The following is a 15051-nucleotide window of genomic DNA, read 5'->3' as shown; positions in this document are numbered from 1 at the left end:
TAAAAGAGGAAATTGACAGTAACACAATCATAGTGGGGGACTTTAACACCTCACTTACACCAATGGACAGATCATCCAAAATGAAAATGAATAAGGAAACAGAAGCTTTAAATGACACAATAGACCAGATAGATTTAATTGATATATATAGGACATTCCATCCAAAAACAGCAGATTACACGTTCTTCTCAAGTGCGCACGGAACATTCTGCAGGATAGATCACATCTTGGGTCACAAATCAAGCCTCAGTAAATTTAAGAAAATTGAAATCATATCAAGCATCTTTTCTGACCACAACGCTATGAGATTAGAAATGAATTACAGGGATAAAAACGTAAAAAAGACAAACACATGGAGGCTAAACAATACGTTACTAAATAACCAAGAGATCACTGAAGAAATCAAAGAGGAAATAAAAAAATACCTAGAGACAAATGACAATGAAAACACGACGACCCAAAACCTATGGGATGCAGCGAAAGCAGTTCTAAGAGGGAAGTTTATAGCTATAAAAGCCTACCTCAAGAAACAAGAAAAATCTCAAATAAACAATCTAACCTTACACCTAAAGGAACTAGAGAAAGAAGAACAAACAAAACCTAAAGTTAGCAGAAGGAAAGAAATCATAAAGATGAGAGCAGAAATAAATGAAATAGAAACAAAGAAAACAATAGCAAAGATCAATAAAACTAAAAGCTGGTTCTTTGAGAAGATAAACAAAATTGATAAGCCATTAGCCAGACTCATCAAGAAAAAGAGGGAGAGGACTCAAATCAATAAAATTAGAAATGAAAAAGGAGAAGTTACAACAGACACCGCAGAAATACAAAGCATCCTAAGAGACTACTACAAGCAACTTTATGCCAATAAAATGGACAACCTGGAAGAAATGGAAAAATTTTTAGAAAGGTATAAACTTCCAAGACTGAACCAGGAAGAAACAGAAAATATGAACAGACCAATCACAAGTAATGAAATTGACACTGTGATTAAAAATCTTCCAACAAACAAAAGTCCAGGACCAGATGGCTTCACAGGTGAATTCTATCAAACATTTAGAGAAGAGCTAACACCTATCCTTCTCAAACTCTTCCAAAAAATTGCAGAGGAAGGAACACTTCCAAACTCATTCTATGAGGCCACCATCACCCTGATACCAAAACCAGACAAAGACACTACAAAAAAAGAAAATTACAGACCAATATCACTGATGAATATAGATGCAAAAATCCTCAACAAAATACTAGCAAACAGAATCCAACAACACATTAAAAGGATCATACACCACGATCAAGTGGGATTTATCCCAGGGATGCAAGGATTCTTCAATATGCACAAATCAATCAATGTGATACACCATATTAACAAATCGAAGAAGAAAAACCATATGATCATCTCAATAGATGCAGAAAAAGCTTTTGACAAAATTCAACACCCATTTATGATAAAAACTCTCCAGAAAGTGGGCATAGAGGGAACCTACCTCAACATAATAAAGGCCATATATGACAAACCCACAGCAAACATCATTCTCAATGGTGAAAAACTGAAAGCATTTCCTCTAAGATCAGGAACGAGACAAGGATGTCCACTCTCACCACTATTATTCAACATAGTTCTGGAAGTCCTAGCCACAGCAATCAGAGAAGAAAAAGAAATAAAAGGAATACAAATTGGAAAAGAAGAAGTAAAACTGTCACTGTTTGCGGATGACATGATATTATACATAGAGAATCCTAAAACTGCCACCAGAAAACTGCTAGAGCTAATTAATGAATATGGTAAAGTTGCAGGATACAAAATTAATGCACAGAAATCTCTTGCATTCCTATACACTAATGATGAAAAATCTGAAAGAGAAATTATGGAAACACTCCCATTTACCATTGCAACAAAAAGAATAAAATACCTAGGAATAAACCTACCTAGGGAGACAAAAGACCTGTATGCAGAAAACTATAAGACACTGATGAAAGAAATTAAAGATGATAGCAACAGATGGAGAGATATACCATGTTCTTGGATTGGAAGAATCAACATTGTGAAAATGAGTATACTACCCAAAGCAATCTACAGATTCAATGCAATCCCTATCAAATTACCAATGGCATTTTTTACGGAGCTAGAACAAATCATCTTAAAATTTGTATGGAGACACAAAAGACCCCGAATAGCCAAAGCAGTCTTGAGGCAAAAAAATGGAGCTGGAGGAATCAGACTCCCTGACTTCAGACTATACTACAAAGCTACAGTAATCAAGACAATATGGTACTGGCACAAAAACAGAAACATAGATCAATGGAACAAGATAGAAAGCCCAGAGATAAACCCACGCACCTATGGTCAGCTAATCTATGACAAAGGAGGCAACGATATACAGTGGAGAAAAGACAGTCTTTTCATTAAGTGGTGCTGGGAAAACTGGACAGCTACATGTAAAAGAATGGCATTAGAACACTCCCTAACACCATACACAAAAATAAACTCAAAATGGATTAGAGACCTAAATGTAAGACCGGACACTATAAAACTCTTCGAGGAAAACATAGGAAGAACACTCTTTGACATAAATCACAGCAAGATCTTTTTTGATCCATCTCCTAGAGTAATGGAAGTAAAAACAAAAATAAACAAATGGGACCTAATGAAACTTCAAAGCTTTTGCACAGCAAAGGAAACCATAAACAAGACGAAAAGACAACCCTCAGAATGGGAGAAAATATTTGCAAATGAATCAACGGACAAAGGATTAATCTCCAAAATATATAAACAGCTCATTCAGCTCAATATTAAAGAAACAAACACCCCAATCCAAAAATGGGCAGAAGACTTAAATAGACATTTCTCCAAAGAAGACATACAGACGGCCACGAAGCACATGAAAAGATGCTCAACATCACTAATTATTAGAGAAATGCAAATCAAAACTACAATGAGGTATCACCTCACTCCTGTTAGAATGGGCATCATCAGAAAATCTACAAACAACAAATGCTGGAGAGGGTGTGGAGAAAAGGGAACCCTCTTGCACTGTTGGTGGGAATGTAGATTGATACAGCCACTATGGAGAACAATATGGAGGTTCCTTTAAAAACTAAAAATACAATTACCATATGACCCAGCAATCCCACTACTGGGCATATACCCAGAGCAAACCGTAATTCAAAAAGACACATGCACCCGAATGTTCATTGCAGCACTATTTACAATAGCCAGGTCATGGAAGCAACCTAAATGCCCATCAACAGACGAATGGATAAAGAAGATGTGGTACATATATACAATGGAATATTACTCAGCCATAAAAAGGAACGAAATTGAGTCATTTGTTGAGAAGTGGATGGATCTAGAGACTGTCATACAGAGTGAAGTAAGTCAGAAAGAGAAAAACAAATATGGTATATTAATGCATGTATGTGGAACCTAGAAAAATGGTACAGATGAGCTGGTTTGCAGGGCAGAAGTTGAGACACAGATTTAGAGAATGGACATATGGACACCAAGGGGGGAAAACTGCGGTGGGGTGGGGATGGTGGTGTGCTGAATTGGGTGATTGGGATTGACATGTATACACTGATGTGTATAAAATTGATGCCTAATAAGAACCTGCAGTATAAACAAACAAACAAACAAAACAACTAATACTAAACTTTCATTGGGTTATTTGTATGGAAATATGTTAATATAAATGTTTCAGACATTACATGAAATTTCTAAAAATCTTATATGTTCTGGTATAATGTTATAAGTAATAATCCTAGTTATTACTTTAAAATGTATATCTCAGAAATAACTAATGTTCTTGTCAACTGCATTATTATGAACTTTCATCAAATCTTTAACAGTGGTCATTTTTAAGTCTTTTGTCATTTACAGACCGTTCTGGGTGTACTCTGATGCTTTTGCAAATATGTTCCTATAAAAGGCTTTCCTCTTCAAGAAATTCATGGAAAAGACTCTGACAAGTACAGGTTTCTGGTAACTGACTGTACTGCTGAACTGAATGAATAAGCATTTTCAGAACTCTAATGAAAAACTGATGAACTCATAAAAGTGCTAAGAAAAGATCAAGATGAAAAAAAAAATTAATTACATGGGACTGAGTGAACTGATGAGGATGAGTATAATTTTTGTGACTTTCTGTCTGAATTAAAAAAAAAAAATCCCACAAGGACTCAGAGGCAAAGAATAAAAAGAAAAAAAAAAAAAAGTTGGGGGGTTTGAATAAAGCATTTATCGTGCCATTCCTATGCCAATTATACCTCAAGATAAAAAAATTGATGGACAAAGTGTGTCTACATAAAGGTATTCTAGTTAATAAGTAAGGAAAGAGGAGTTCCCTGGTGGTCCAGTGGTTAAGAATCTGCCTGCCAGTGCAGGGGACACGGGTCCGATCCCTGGTCTGGGAAAATCCCACATGCCGTGGAGCAACTAAGCCCAGGCAGTGTGCCACAACTACTGGAGCCTGTGCGCCGCAACTACTGAGCCCACGTGCTGCAACTACTGAAGCCTGCGTGCCTAGAACCCATGTCCGGAACAAGAGAAGCCACCCCAATGAGAACCCTGCGCACCGCAACCTAGAGTGGCCCCCGCTCGCCGCAACTGGAGAAAGCCCAAGCGCCGCATGGAGACCCAGCGCAGCCAATAAATAAATAGATAAATAAATAAATAAATAAACAAGGAGAGATTAAAATAAATCATCACCATTTTCCAACCCATGATGAATCAATGGATCTAAGCATTGACTGTCAACAATTGTTAATATCACAAAAAAGGAGAGAACCAGATATTACGGGCCTACTGACAGAGGAGTGCACTGCCACCTATGAAGTAGTCTTGCCAAGAGAAAAATCAAATCTAAATCTGATCTAGAAGCTGTGGTAAATTGGGGTCCCTGCCTTCAAGGAGACTCCATTCTAGGAGACAAGATACTGCTTTTTGCCACGCTCTTGTGACTTATTTTAATCACTGTCTGCTGAGTCCTGCGGAGGCAGAGAAGCAAACTTGCCATATCTTTTATGTTCCTTTCTCTGCCCTTATTGATTGAACAATTTCTAAGAATGTAAAATATTTTTTTCCTTCTGTTTTTTATTAAAATTCCTTTGTAAGCTAACCCCATCTCTAAGTGCTCTCTCCCTTCCTCAAGGTGTTCCAAACACTCTGGTGTTTTGTTTTTTCCTCAGACACGAGTCATACTCCTGCCTAAGAGCCTTTACACTTGCTCCTCCTCCTGCCTGAAGTGTTTAATCCCCAAATCACTGCATGTCTGGATCTTTTTTTCATCATTCAAGCCTTAGCTTAAATGTCACCTCTTAAAGGACTTCTCTCCCTGACCACTTGAGAATCCCTCTCATCACTCTACTTTGTCTATATCACCTTTATCACTTTACGTTTTTTTTTTGTTTTTGATTGAAGTATAGTTGACGTACAATATTGTATAAGTCACTGGTGTACAATATAGTGATTCAAAATTTTAAAGATTATACTCCATTTATAGTTATTATAAAATATTCGTTATATTCCCCATGGTGTACAATATATCATTATAGCTTATTTTATACATAATAGTTTGTATCTCTTAATCACCTACTCCTATATTGCCCCTCCCCCTTCCCTCTTCCCACACTGGTAACCACTAGTTTGTTCTCTATATCTGTGAGTCTGCTTCTTTTTTGTTATATTCACTAGTCTGTGGTATGTTTTAGCTTCTGCATATAAGTGATATCATACAGTATTTGTCTTTCTCGGTCGGACTTATTTCACTTAGCATAATATCCTCCAAGTCCATCCATGTTGCTGCAAATGGCAAAATTTCATTCTTTTTATGGCCAAGTAGTATTCCATTTATATATATACCACATCTTCTTTATCCATTCATCTGTTGATGGATAGGTTGCTTAGGTTGCTTCCTTATCTTGGCAATTGCAAATAATGCTGGTATGAACATTGGGGTGAATGTATCTTTTCAAATGAGAGTTTTCATCTTTTCCAGATATGTACCCAGGAGTGGAATTTCTGGGTCATATGGTAGTTCTATTTTTAGTTTTTTGACAAACCTCCCTACTGTTTTCCACAGTGGCTGCTCCAATTTACATTCCCACCAACAGTGTAGGAGGGTTCCCTTTTCCTTTTTCTCCACATCCTCGCCAACATTTGTTATTTGTGTTCTTTTTGATGATAGCCATTTTGACAGGTGTGAGGTGATATCTCATTGTGGTTTTGATTTGCATTTCCCTGATGCTTAGCGATGTTGAGCATCTTTTCATGTGCCTGTTGGCCATCTGCATGTCCTCTTTGGAAAAATGTCTATTCAGTTCTTCTGCCCATTTTTTAATTGTTTGTCTTTTTGATATTAAATTGTATGAACTGTTTATATACATTGGATATTAACCCCTTATCAGTCATGTCATTTGCAAATATTTTCTCCCATTCAGTAGGTTCTTTTCATTTTGTCAATGGTTTCTTTTGCTGTGCAAAACTTTTACATTTAACTAGGTCCCATATTTTAATTTTGCTTTTATTTCCTCTGCTTTAGGAGACAGATCCAAAAGATATTGCTACGATTTATGTCAAAGTGTATTATTCTGCCTATGTTTTCCTCTAGGAGTCTTATGGTTTCTGGTCTTACATTTATGTGTTTAATATATTTTGAGTTTATTTTTGTACATGGTGTTAGAGAATATTTTAATTTCATTCTTTTACATGTAGCTGTCCAGTTTTCCCAGACCCACTTATTGAAGTGACTGTCTTTTCTCTATTGTATATTCTTGCCTCCTTTGTTATAGATTAATTGGCCATAAGTGCGTGGGTTTATTTATGTGCTCTCTATTCTGTTCCATTGATCAATGTGTCTATTTTTGTGCCAGTACCATACTGTTTTGATTACTACAGCTTTGCACTATAGTCTAAAGCCAGGGAGTGTGATTCCTCCAGCTCTGTTCTTCTTTCTCAAGATAGTTTTAGCTATTCAGGGTCTTTTGTGTTTCCATACAAATTTTTAAATTATTTGTTGTAATTCTGTGAAATATGCCTTGGTATTTTGATAGAGGTTTTATTGAATCTGTAGATTGCCTTGGGTAATATGGTCATTGTAACAATATTAATTCTTCCATCCAAGAATATAGTGTATCTTTCCATCTGTTTTTGTCATCTTCAATTTCTTTCATCAGTGTCTTACAGTTTTCCAAGTACAGGTCTTTTACCTCCTTAGGTAGGTTTATTCCTAGGTATTTTATTCTTTTTGATGTGATGGTAAAGGGGATTGTTTCCCTAATTTCTCTTTCTGGTAACTCATTGTTAGTGTATAGAAATGCAACAGATTTCTGTATAATAATTTTGTATCCTGCAACTTCACCAAATTCATTGATGAGCTTTAGTAGTTTTCTGGTGGAGACTTTAGGAATTTCTATGTATACTGTCATGTCATCTGCAAACAGTGACAACTTTACTTCTTCCTTTCCAATTTGGATTCCTTTTAATTTCTTTTGCTTATCTCATTGCTGTGACTAGGACTTCCAAAACTATATTGAATAAAAGTGGCAAGAGTGGGCATCCTTGTCTTGTTCCTGATCTTAGAAGAAATGCTTTCAGGTTTTCCCCATTGAGTATGATGTTAGCTGTGGGTTTGTCATATGTGGCCTTTATTATGTTGAGGTAGGTTCCCTCTATGCCCACTTTCTGGAGAGTTTTTATCATAAATGGATGTCGAGTTTCGTCAAAAACTTTTTCTACATCTATTGAAATGATTATATTGTTTTTATTCTTCAATTTGTTAATGTGGTGTATCACACTGATTGATTTGTGGATACTGAAAAATCCTTGCATCCCTGGTATTTTGCTAGTATTTTGTTGAGGATTTTTGCATCTATGTTCATCAGTGATATTAGCCTGTAATTTTCTCTTTTTGTAGTATATTTTTCTGGTTTTGGTATCAGGGTGATGGTGGCGTCATAGAATGAGTTCAGAAGTGTTCTTTCCTCAACAAATTTTTGGAATAGTTTGAGAAGGATAGATGTTAACTCTTCTCTAAATTTTTGGTAGAATTCATCTGTGAAGCCATCTGGTCCTGGACTTTTGTTTCTTTGGAGTTTTAAAATTACTGATTCAGTTTCAGTACTGGTAAAATTTTAAATTAATTTTTATTGGAGTATAGTTGCTTTACAATGTTGTGTTAGCTTCTACTGTGCAGCAAAGTGAATCAGCCATACATATACATATGTCCCCTCCATTTAGGACACTTCAGTGCATTAAGTAGAGTTCCCTGTGCTATACATTATGTTCCCATCAGTAGTCTATTTTATACATAGTATCAATAGTGTATATGTGTCAATCCTAATCTCCCAATTCCTCCCACCCCACTCCTTTCCCCCTTGGTATCCATAGATTTGTTCTTTGTGTCTCTATTTCTGCTTGGCAATTAAGGTCATCTATACCATTTTTCTAGATTCCACATATATGTGTTAATCTGTCATACAGAATGAAGTAAGTCAGAAAGAGAAAAACAAATATTGTATATCAGTACTGATAATTGGTCTGTTCATATTTTCCACTTCTTCCTGGTTTAGTCTTGGGAGATTGTACCTATGTAAGAATTTGTCCATTTCTTCTAGGTTGTCCATTTTATTTGCATATAGTTGTTTGTAATAGTCTCTTATGATCCTTTGTATATCTGTGATGTTGGCTGTAACTTCTTTTTCATTTCTGATTTTATCGATTTGGGTCCTCTTCCTTTTTTTGTTGATGAATCTGGCTAAAGTTTTATCAGTTTTATCTTTTCAAAGAACCAGCTTTTAGTTTCATTGATCTCTTCTATTTTTTTGTGTCTCTATTTCATTTATTTCTGCTCTGATCTTTATGATTTTTTCCTTCTACTAACTTTGGGTTTTATTTGTTCTTCTCTCTAGCTCTTTTAGGTTCAAAGTTAGGTTGTTTGAGACTTTTCTTGTTTTCTGAGGTAAGCTTGTATCACTATAATCTTCTCTCTTAGAACTGCTTTTTCTGCATCCCATAGGTTTTGGATTGTCGTGTTTTTGTTTTCATATATCTCTAGGTATTTTTTGATTTCCTCTTTGATTTCCTCAGTGATCCATTAGTTGTTTAGTAGCATATTGTTTAGCCTCCACATGTTTGTGTTTTTTTGCAGTTTTTTTCTTCTAGTTGATTTCTAGCCTCATAGCATTGTGGTCAGAAAAGATGCTTGATATGATTTCAATTTTCTTAAATTTACCAAGGCTTATTTTGTGGTCTAGCATGTGTTCTCTGCTGGAGAATGTTTCATGTGCACTTGGAAAAAATGCGTATTCTGCTGCTTTTGGATGGAATGCTCTATATATTTCAATTTCTCCTTTTATGTCTGTTAATATTAGCCTTATGTATTTAGGTGCTCCTATGTTGGGTGCATGGTGCATATATAGTTACAATTGTTATATCTTCTTATTGGATTGATCCCTTGATCACTATGTAGTGTCCTTGTCTCTTGTAACAGTCTTTATTTTAAAGTCTGATATAACTATTGCTACTCTGGCTTTCTTTTGATTTCCATTTGCATGGAATATCTTTTTCCATCCCCTCACTTTCAGTGTGTGTGTCTTTAGATCTGAATTGAGTCTCTTGTAGGCAGCATATATATGAGTCTTCTTTTTGGATCCATTCAGCAACTCTATATCTTTTGGTTGGAGTATTTAGTCTATTTACATTTAAGGTAATTATTGATATGTATGTTCCTATTGCCATTTTGTCAATTGTTTTGGAGTTGTTTTGGTAGGTCTTTTTTCCCCCTTTCTTTTTCTTTTCTCTTGTGATTTGATTACCATCTTTAGTGTTATGTTTGGATTCCTTTTTTTTTTCTATTATAGATTTTTGGTTTCTGATTACCATGAGGTTTTTATTTAGCAGTCTCTCTCTCTGTATATATTTATGATTGTTTTAAGTTGTGATCTCTTAATTTCAAATGCATTTTAACAACCCTGCAATTGTACTCTCCTTCCCTCATTACTGTTTTTGATATCATATTTTGCATCTAGTTGTTTTGTGTATCCTTCAACTGCTTATTGTGGATATAGATGATTTTACTACTTTTGTCTTTTTTTGTTTGTTTTTTTTTTTGGCCACACCCCACAGCATGTGGGATCTTAGTTCCCCTACCAGGATCGAACCCGCGCCTCCTGCATTGGAAGGCAGAGTCTTAACCACTGGACCGCCAGGGAAGTCCCCACTACTTTTGTCTTTTAACATTCCTACTAGCTTTGTGTGTGGATGATTTCCTACATTTACTGTATGTTTGAACCAGTGAGCTTTTTCATTTTGTAATTTCCTTGTTTCTAGTTGTGTCCTTATCTTTTTTGCCTAGAGAATTTACTAACATTTGTTGTAAAGCTCGTTTGATGGGGCTGAACTCTTTTAGCTTTTGCTTGTCTGTAAAGCTTTTGATCTCTCCATCAAGCTGAATGAGAGCTTGCTGGGTAGAATATTCTTGGTTATAGGTTTTCCCCTTTTATCACTATATATATATATAGGGGATTTATATATAATGTGCCCCTCCCTTCTGGCCTGCAGAGTTTCTGCTGAAAAATCATCTGACAGCTTTATGGGCGTTTCCTTGTATGTTATTTTTCACTTTCTCTTTGCTGCTTTTAATATTTTCTTTATCCTTACTTTTTGTAATTTTAAATACAACGTCTCTTCGTGTGTTCCTCTTTGGGAACACACATCCTGTATGGTACTCTTTGTGCTTTCTGGACTTGGTAACTGTTTCCTTTCCCAGATTAGGGACTTTTTCAGCTATTATGTTTTCAAATATGTTCTCAGCCCCCTTTTCTCTCTCTTCTCCTTCTGGGACCCCTATAATGCGAATATTAGCGTACTTGATGTTTTCCCAGAGGTCTCTTAAACTGTCCTCATTTTTTTCATTCTTTTTTCTGTTCAGCATCAGTGATTTCCACTGCTCGGTCTTCCACCTCATTGATCCATTCCTCTGTATCATTTAGTCTACTGTTTATTCCTTCTAGTGTATTCATTTTAGTTATTGTATTCTTCATCTGTTTGGTTGTTCTTTCTTTATATTTTCAAACTCTTTGTTAAAAACTTCTAACTTCTCTGTGCATCCATTCTCCTTCTGAGTTCATTAATCATCTTTATGACCATTACTCTGAACTCTTTCTTGGGTAGATTGCTTATCTCCATTCATTTAGTTCTTCTGGGGTTTTATCTTGTTCCTTTGTCTGGAGCATGTTCCTCTGCTGCCTTATTTTGTCTAAGTTGCTATTTGTATTTTTATGTATCTGGTAGGTTAGTTACATTTCCCGAACTTGGAGAAGTGGCCTTCTGTAGGAGACATCCTATGCATCGCAGGAGGGCACTCCACTTTTGTCACCCAAGCTATATGCTCTAGGGTTTCCCCAGGAGGGCTGTGAGGGTCTTTCTGTTGTGGCCGGCAGGCTGACTATGTGGGTGGTCTGGTAGGCTTGGTTTGTCCCTAGTCTTATTGGTTGCCAGGCCCTGCCTTGTATGGAGGCTGCTGGCTGCTGGTTAGTGGGGCCTGGTCACAAGAGGGCTGATTTCAGAACCCCAGGGGGTCCTGGGGCTAGTGCTGGCTCACTGGTGGATGAAGCCAGGATCCAGAAGACTCCACGGCTGTTCCTTTCCACTGGTGGGTGAAGCTAGGTCCTGGGGTTAGTGCTGGACTATTGGCAGTCACAACTGGTCCTGGAATGTGGGAATCTTGCTGCAGAGCCCAGGGATCCTAGAGCTGGTGTCAGATTGCTGTGGGGGGAGGGGAGGCAGTTCTTGACACAGTTGGGTATGGGTTATGGGGTGTCCCACAGCTTGCGTTGGCCTGCTAGTGGGCAGAGCCAGGGCCCAGCTGCTCCCAGGGCAGGGTCTGGCCTGCTGTGGGCAGGCTGGGTCCACAAGCTGTGGAATTGTGGTTTTTTTGCATCTGGTGTCTGCCCCCTGGTTGGATGAGTTTGGTCTAGAGGCTAATGTAGGCTTCCTGAGGGCAAGGCCAGAGCCTGCCTATTGGTGGGTGGAGCTGGGTCTTGGCCCTCTAGTGGGAAGGGCCAGGTCTAGAGGCATGTCTAGAGCGGCTCTAGGCTCAGGAAGTCTTTAGGTAGGCTGTCTGCTGATGGGTGGGGCTGTGTCCCCCCCTAGTTAGTTTTTGGTCTGAGGCTCCCCAGCACTGTTGCCTACAGGCTGTTGGGTGGGGCCAGGTCTTGGCACTCATGAGCTGGAGGGAGGATCCTACAATGGTGCCCACATGGTAGAAAGCTGCCTAATATGGCTGCTGCCAGTTTCTATGTCTCTAGTTTGAGCTACAGCTGCCTCCTTGACTCTCCAGAAGACTCTCCAAGACCAGCAGGTAGGTCAGGCCCCTACTAAATTGCTGCTTTTGCCCTGGGTCCTGGTGTGAGATTTTACGTGCACCCTTTAAGTGTGAAGTTTCTATTTCCCCTAGTTCTTTGGAACTCCCAAAATTAAGTCCTTCTGGTCTTCAAAGCCAAATGCTCTGGGGGTTTGTCTTCCTGGTGCAGGACTCCTGGGCTGGGGGGCCTGACATGGGGCTTAGAACTCTCACTCCTACGGGAGAACCTCTGCATTATAATTATTCTCGTTTGTGGATTGCCCACCTGGGGGTAAGGGACTGGATTATATTGTGAGTCAGCTCCACCTACCCGTCTCATGTGGTTCCTTCTTTATGTCTTTAGCTGTAGAAGATCTTTTCTGGTAGGTTCTGATCTACTTCATCGATGGTTGTTCTGCAGATACTTGTGACTTTGGTGTGCTTGTAAGAGGAGGTGAGCTCAGGGCCTTTCTACTCCGCCATCTTGGCCGATCCCTCGTACCACACTTGACGTTTGTCTTCCTGCTTCTGAAGTAAAAGCTGCACCAGAGAAGGGGCTTGCATCACATCTCGCTCTCTAGTCAATCCCAGCACCTAGACCTGTACAGGGCACATAGTAGGTCCTCCATAAATATTTGTTGACTGAACTCTGAATCCTCTAACCAGTAGACTCTCCTAGTTGACAGGTGTTTAGTAAGCAAGTTCATAAAACACTAGAAATCAGCATTATTAAATTCCAAACAAAAGGAAAACTAAGAATAATCCATATTTAAACTTCATTCTTTGACTGATATTTATATGGAGGCAAAGTAATATCATCCAGATTAGTATCTAGTCATAAAAGAACAAACAAGTGTACAAATTTAAAAAAACAGGTATACAAGAGTAGGACTACACTGCCATCATCCTGATACTATCCTGTGGCCAATCTTAGGGTTACACTAATGGTCAGACATATGTCTTCTGATGTGATTCAGTATAATGTATGCTAGCCAAAAATATGTAACTTCAAACTATGAACTCTCTAAAGATAACTTGCACTCTCTTCCTTTTTACTCTGCCATATAAAGGAACCGATGAAATAATCATAAAAATCCTGAAGACAGGACATTCTGCAGGACTAGTGTGGAATCTTCAATAATTCAGTGACATGGGAAAAAAAAGGGTACTGTTCTGAATTGAGAGTTAAAGGACATAACCAGGTGAAATGCATGGTCCTGGAATGGATTCTGCTTTGTCCTATAAAGGATATTTTTGGAACAGATGGAAAAGTACTGATGATGTGTTAAATAAGATGAAAATGTACTGTCACAGGGAGATGGAAATTGAATCAAGTTACAAAAGATCATGTACTGTAAGATCTCATTTTAGTAAAAATACACATGCATAAAAAAATACCATATACAGAGGTGTTAACGTGAGTAACCTCTGTGTGTTGGGAGTATGGTGTTATCTATAATTTTCTATAATACACGCATTCTGCTTTTGTAATAACATATTATTTTGAATTAAAAAGAAACTATTTTTAGATTAAGAAGTTAGGCCTTTTATGTCCTAATGAAAATTTGTTTTCTTTAAACTAGGTAACTTGGGCAGATTTCTACTGGGAAATTTGCAGTACCACACTTTTGGTCTTTAAACCTGATTTGTTGGACAACCATCCCAGGCTGGTGACATTACGTAAGAAAGTCCAAAGCATTCCTGCCATCGCCAACTGGATAATGCGAAGGCCCCAAACCAAACTCTAGGTGATGCCTGCTGCCTCCAAACTTCGTTATTCTTCACAGCACCACTCTCATCAGATAAGAAGCTACACCAGCGTGCCACATAACCTGCACACTCCCCTCCCCAGCTCCATCAAGACTTTCACTTCTGCCATATTCTGCTTATCAAAAAAAGGGAAAAAAGCGGGGGGGGGGGGAGGGGGAAGAAAAGGGTTTTGTTTCCAGTATCCTTTTTATTCAGAATAGCTTCACATTATTTATAACTGAAGAAAAATAGTTTCCAATACAGGCAGGCTTTGCTTTGCACTAGTTCTGACATTCATGAATTTCAGTCACAATGGTTTAGTTACATAACAAATTTTCAAAAAAAAAAAAAACCCCGAAAAGATTTGGACTTCAGTTTCCATGCTATATTAACTGTGAGTAACCGCATAAAGTATAAACTTTGCTGCTAGCTCTTCAGTCCGCAAATCACTATGTAAATAACAGATAGATATATGAGCAATGCCGCTTCTTTCAAAATCTGTTAGTGATTGGTCACTGCACATCTACCATGCAGGCACAGACAGCAAAGTGTTGTTTCTCAGTGATAAACCCACTTGACATTTTACAAAAATGGATAATTGAAAAAGGGAACTCACCAACAAAGATTAAAGTGCAATAAAGAAATGAAAAGTGAAAATGGTAGAGTGAAATTCAAGTTGAACATAAACGGAAAGAGCTGGCTGTGAGAATGTTGACACTGTTGCAGTTCAAAAGGCTCTATATATGCAGCCAGAAGAACTTGGTGAAGGCAAACTTATTGACACAAATGAGGAAACTGGTTGTGACAAAGAAGATGAAGATATCCCAGAGGAGGTGAGATTGGCAAAAAACCCTTCACGTTAAAAGAATTGAGATCAAAAGAATGAGAAGAGAATGTAAAGCAACTATACTCCAGTTAAAATGAATTAAAAAACTAAAAATTGTGAATCACTATACTGTACACC

At 37.8% G+C, this 15051-nt stretch overlaps 1 protein-coding gene across 1 annotated transcript in view; it reads left to right on the top strand.

Annotated features, from left to right (window-relative positions):
• The window catches only part of HPGDS (hematopoietic prostaglandin D synthase), a 33787-nt gene extending 19701 nt beyond the window's left edge, over nucleotides 1–14086 (top strand). The window contains exon 5 of the mRNA XM_059923904.1: nucleotides 13922–14086. Coding sequence (XP_059779887.1) covers nucleotides 13922–14086 — 165 coding nt within the window. The remainder of the gene's footprint in view (nucleotides 1–13921) is intronic.
• The last annotated feature ends 965 nt before the right edge of the window (nucleotides 14087–15051 follow it).

This window comes from Balaenoptera ricei, chromosome 5 (assembly GCF_028023285.1).
Source record: "Balaenoptera ricei isolate mBalRic1 chromosome 5, mBalRic1.hap2, whole genome shotgun sequence".
NCBI classification, from domain to species: Eukaryota; Metazoa; Chordata; class Mammalia; order Artiodactyla; family Balaenopteridae; genus Balaenoptera; species Balaenoptera ricei.
The sequence above is the reverse complement of the archived record's forward strand: the minus strand, read 5'-3'. Positions and strand labels throughout refer to the sequence as shown.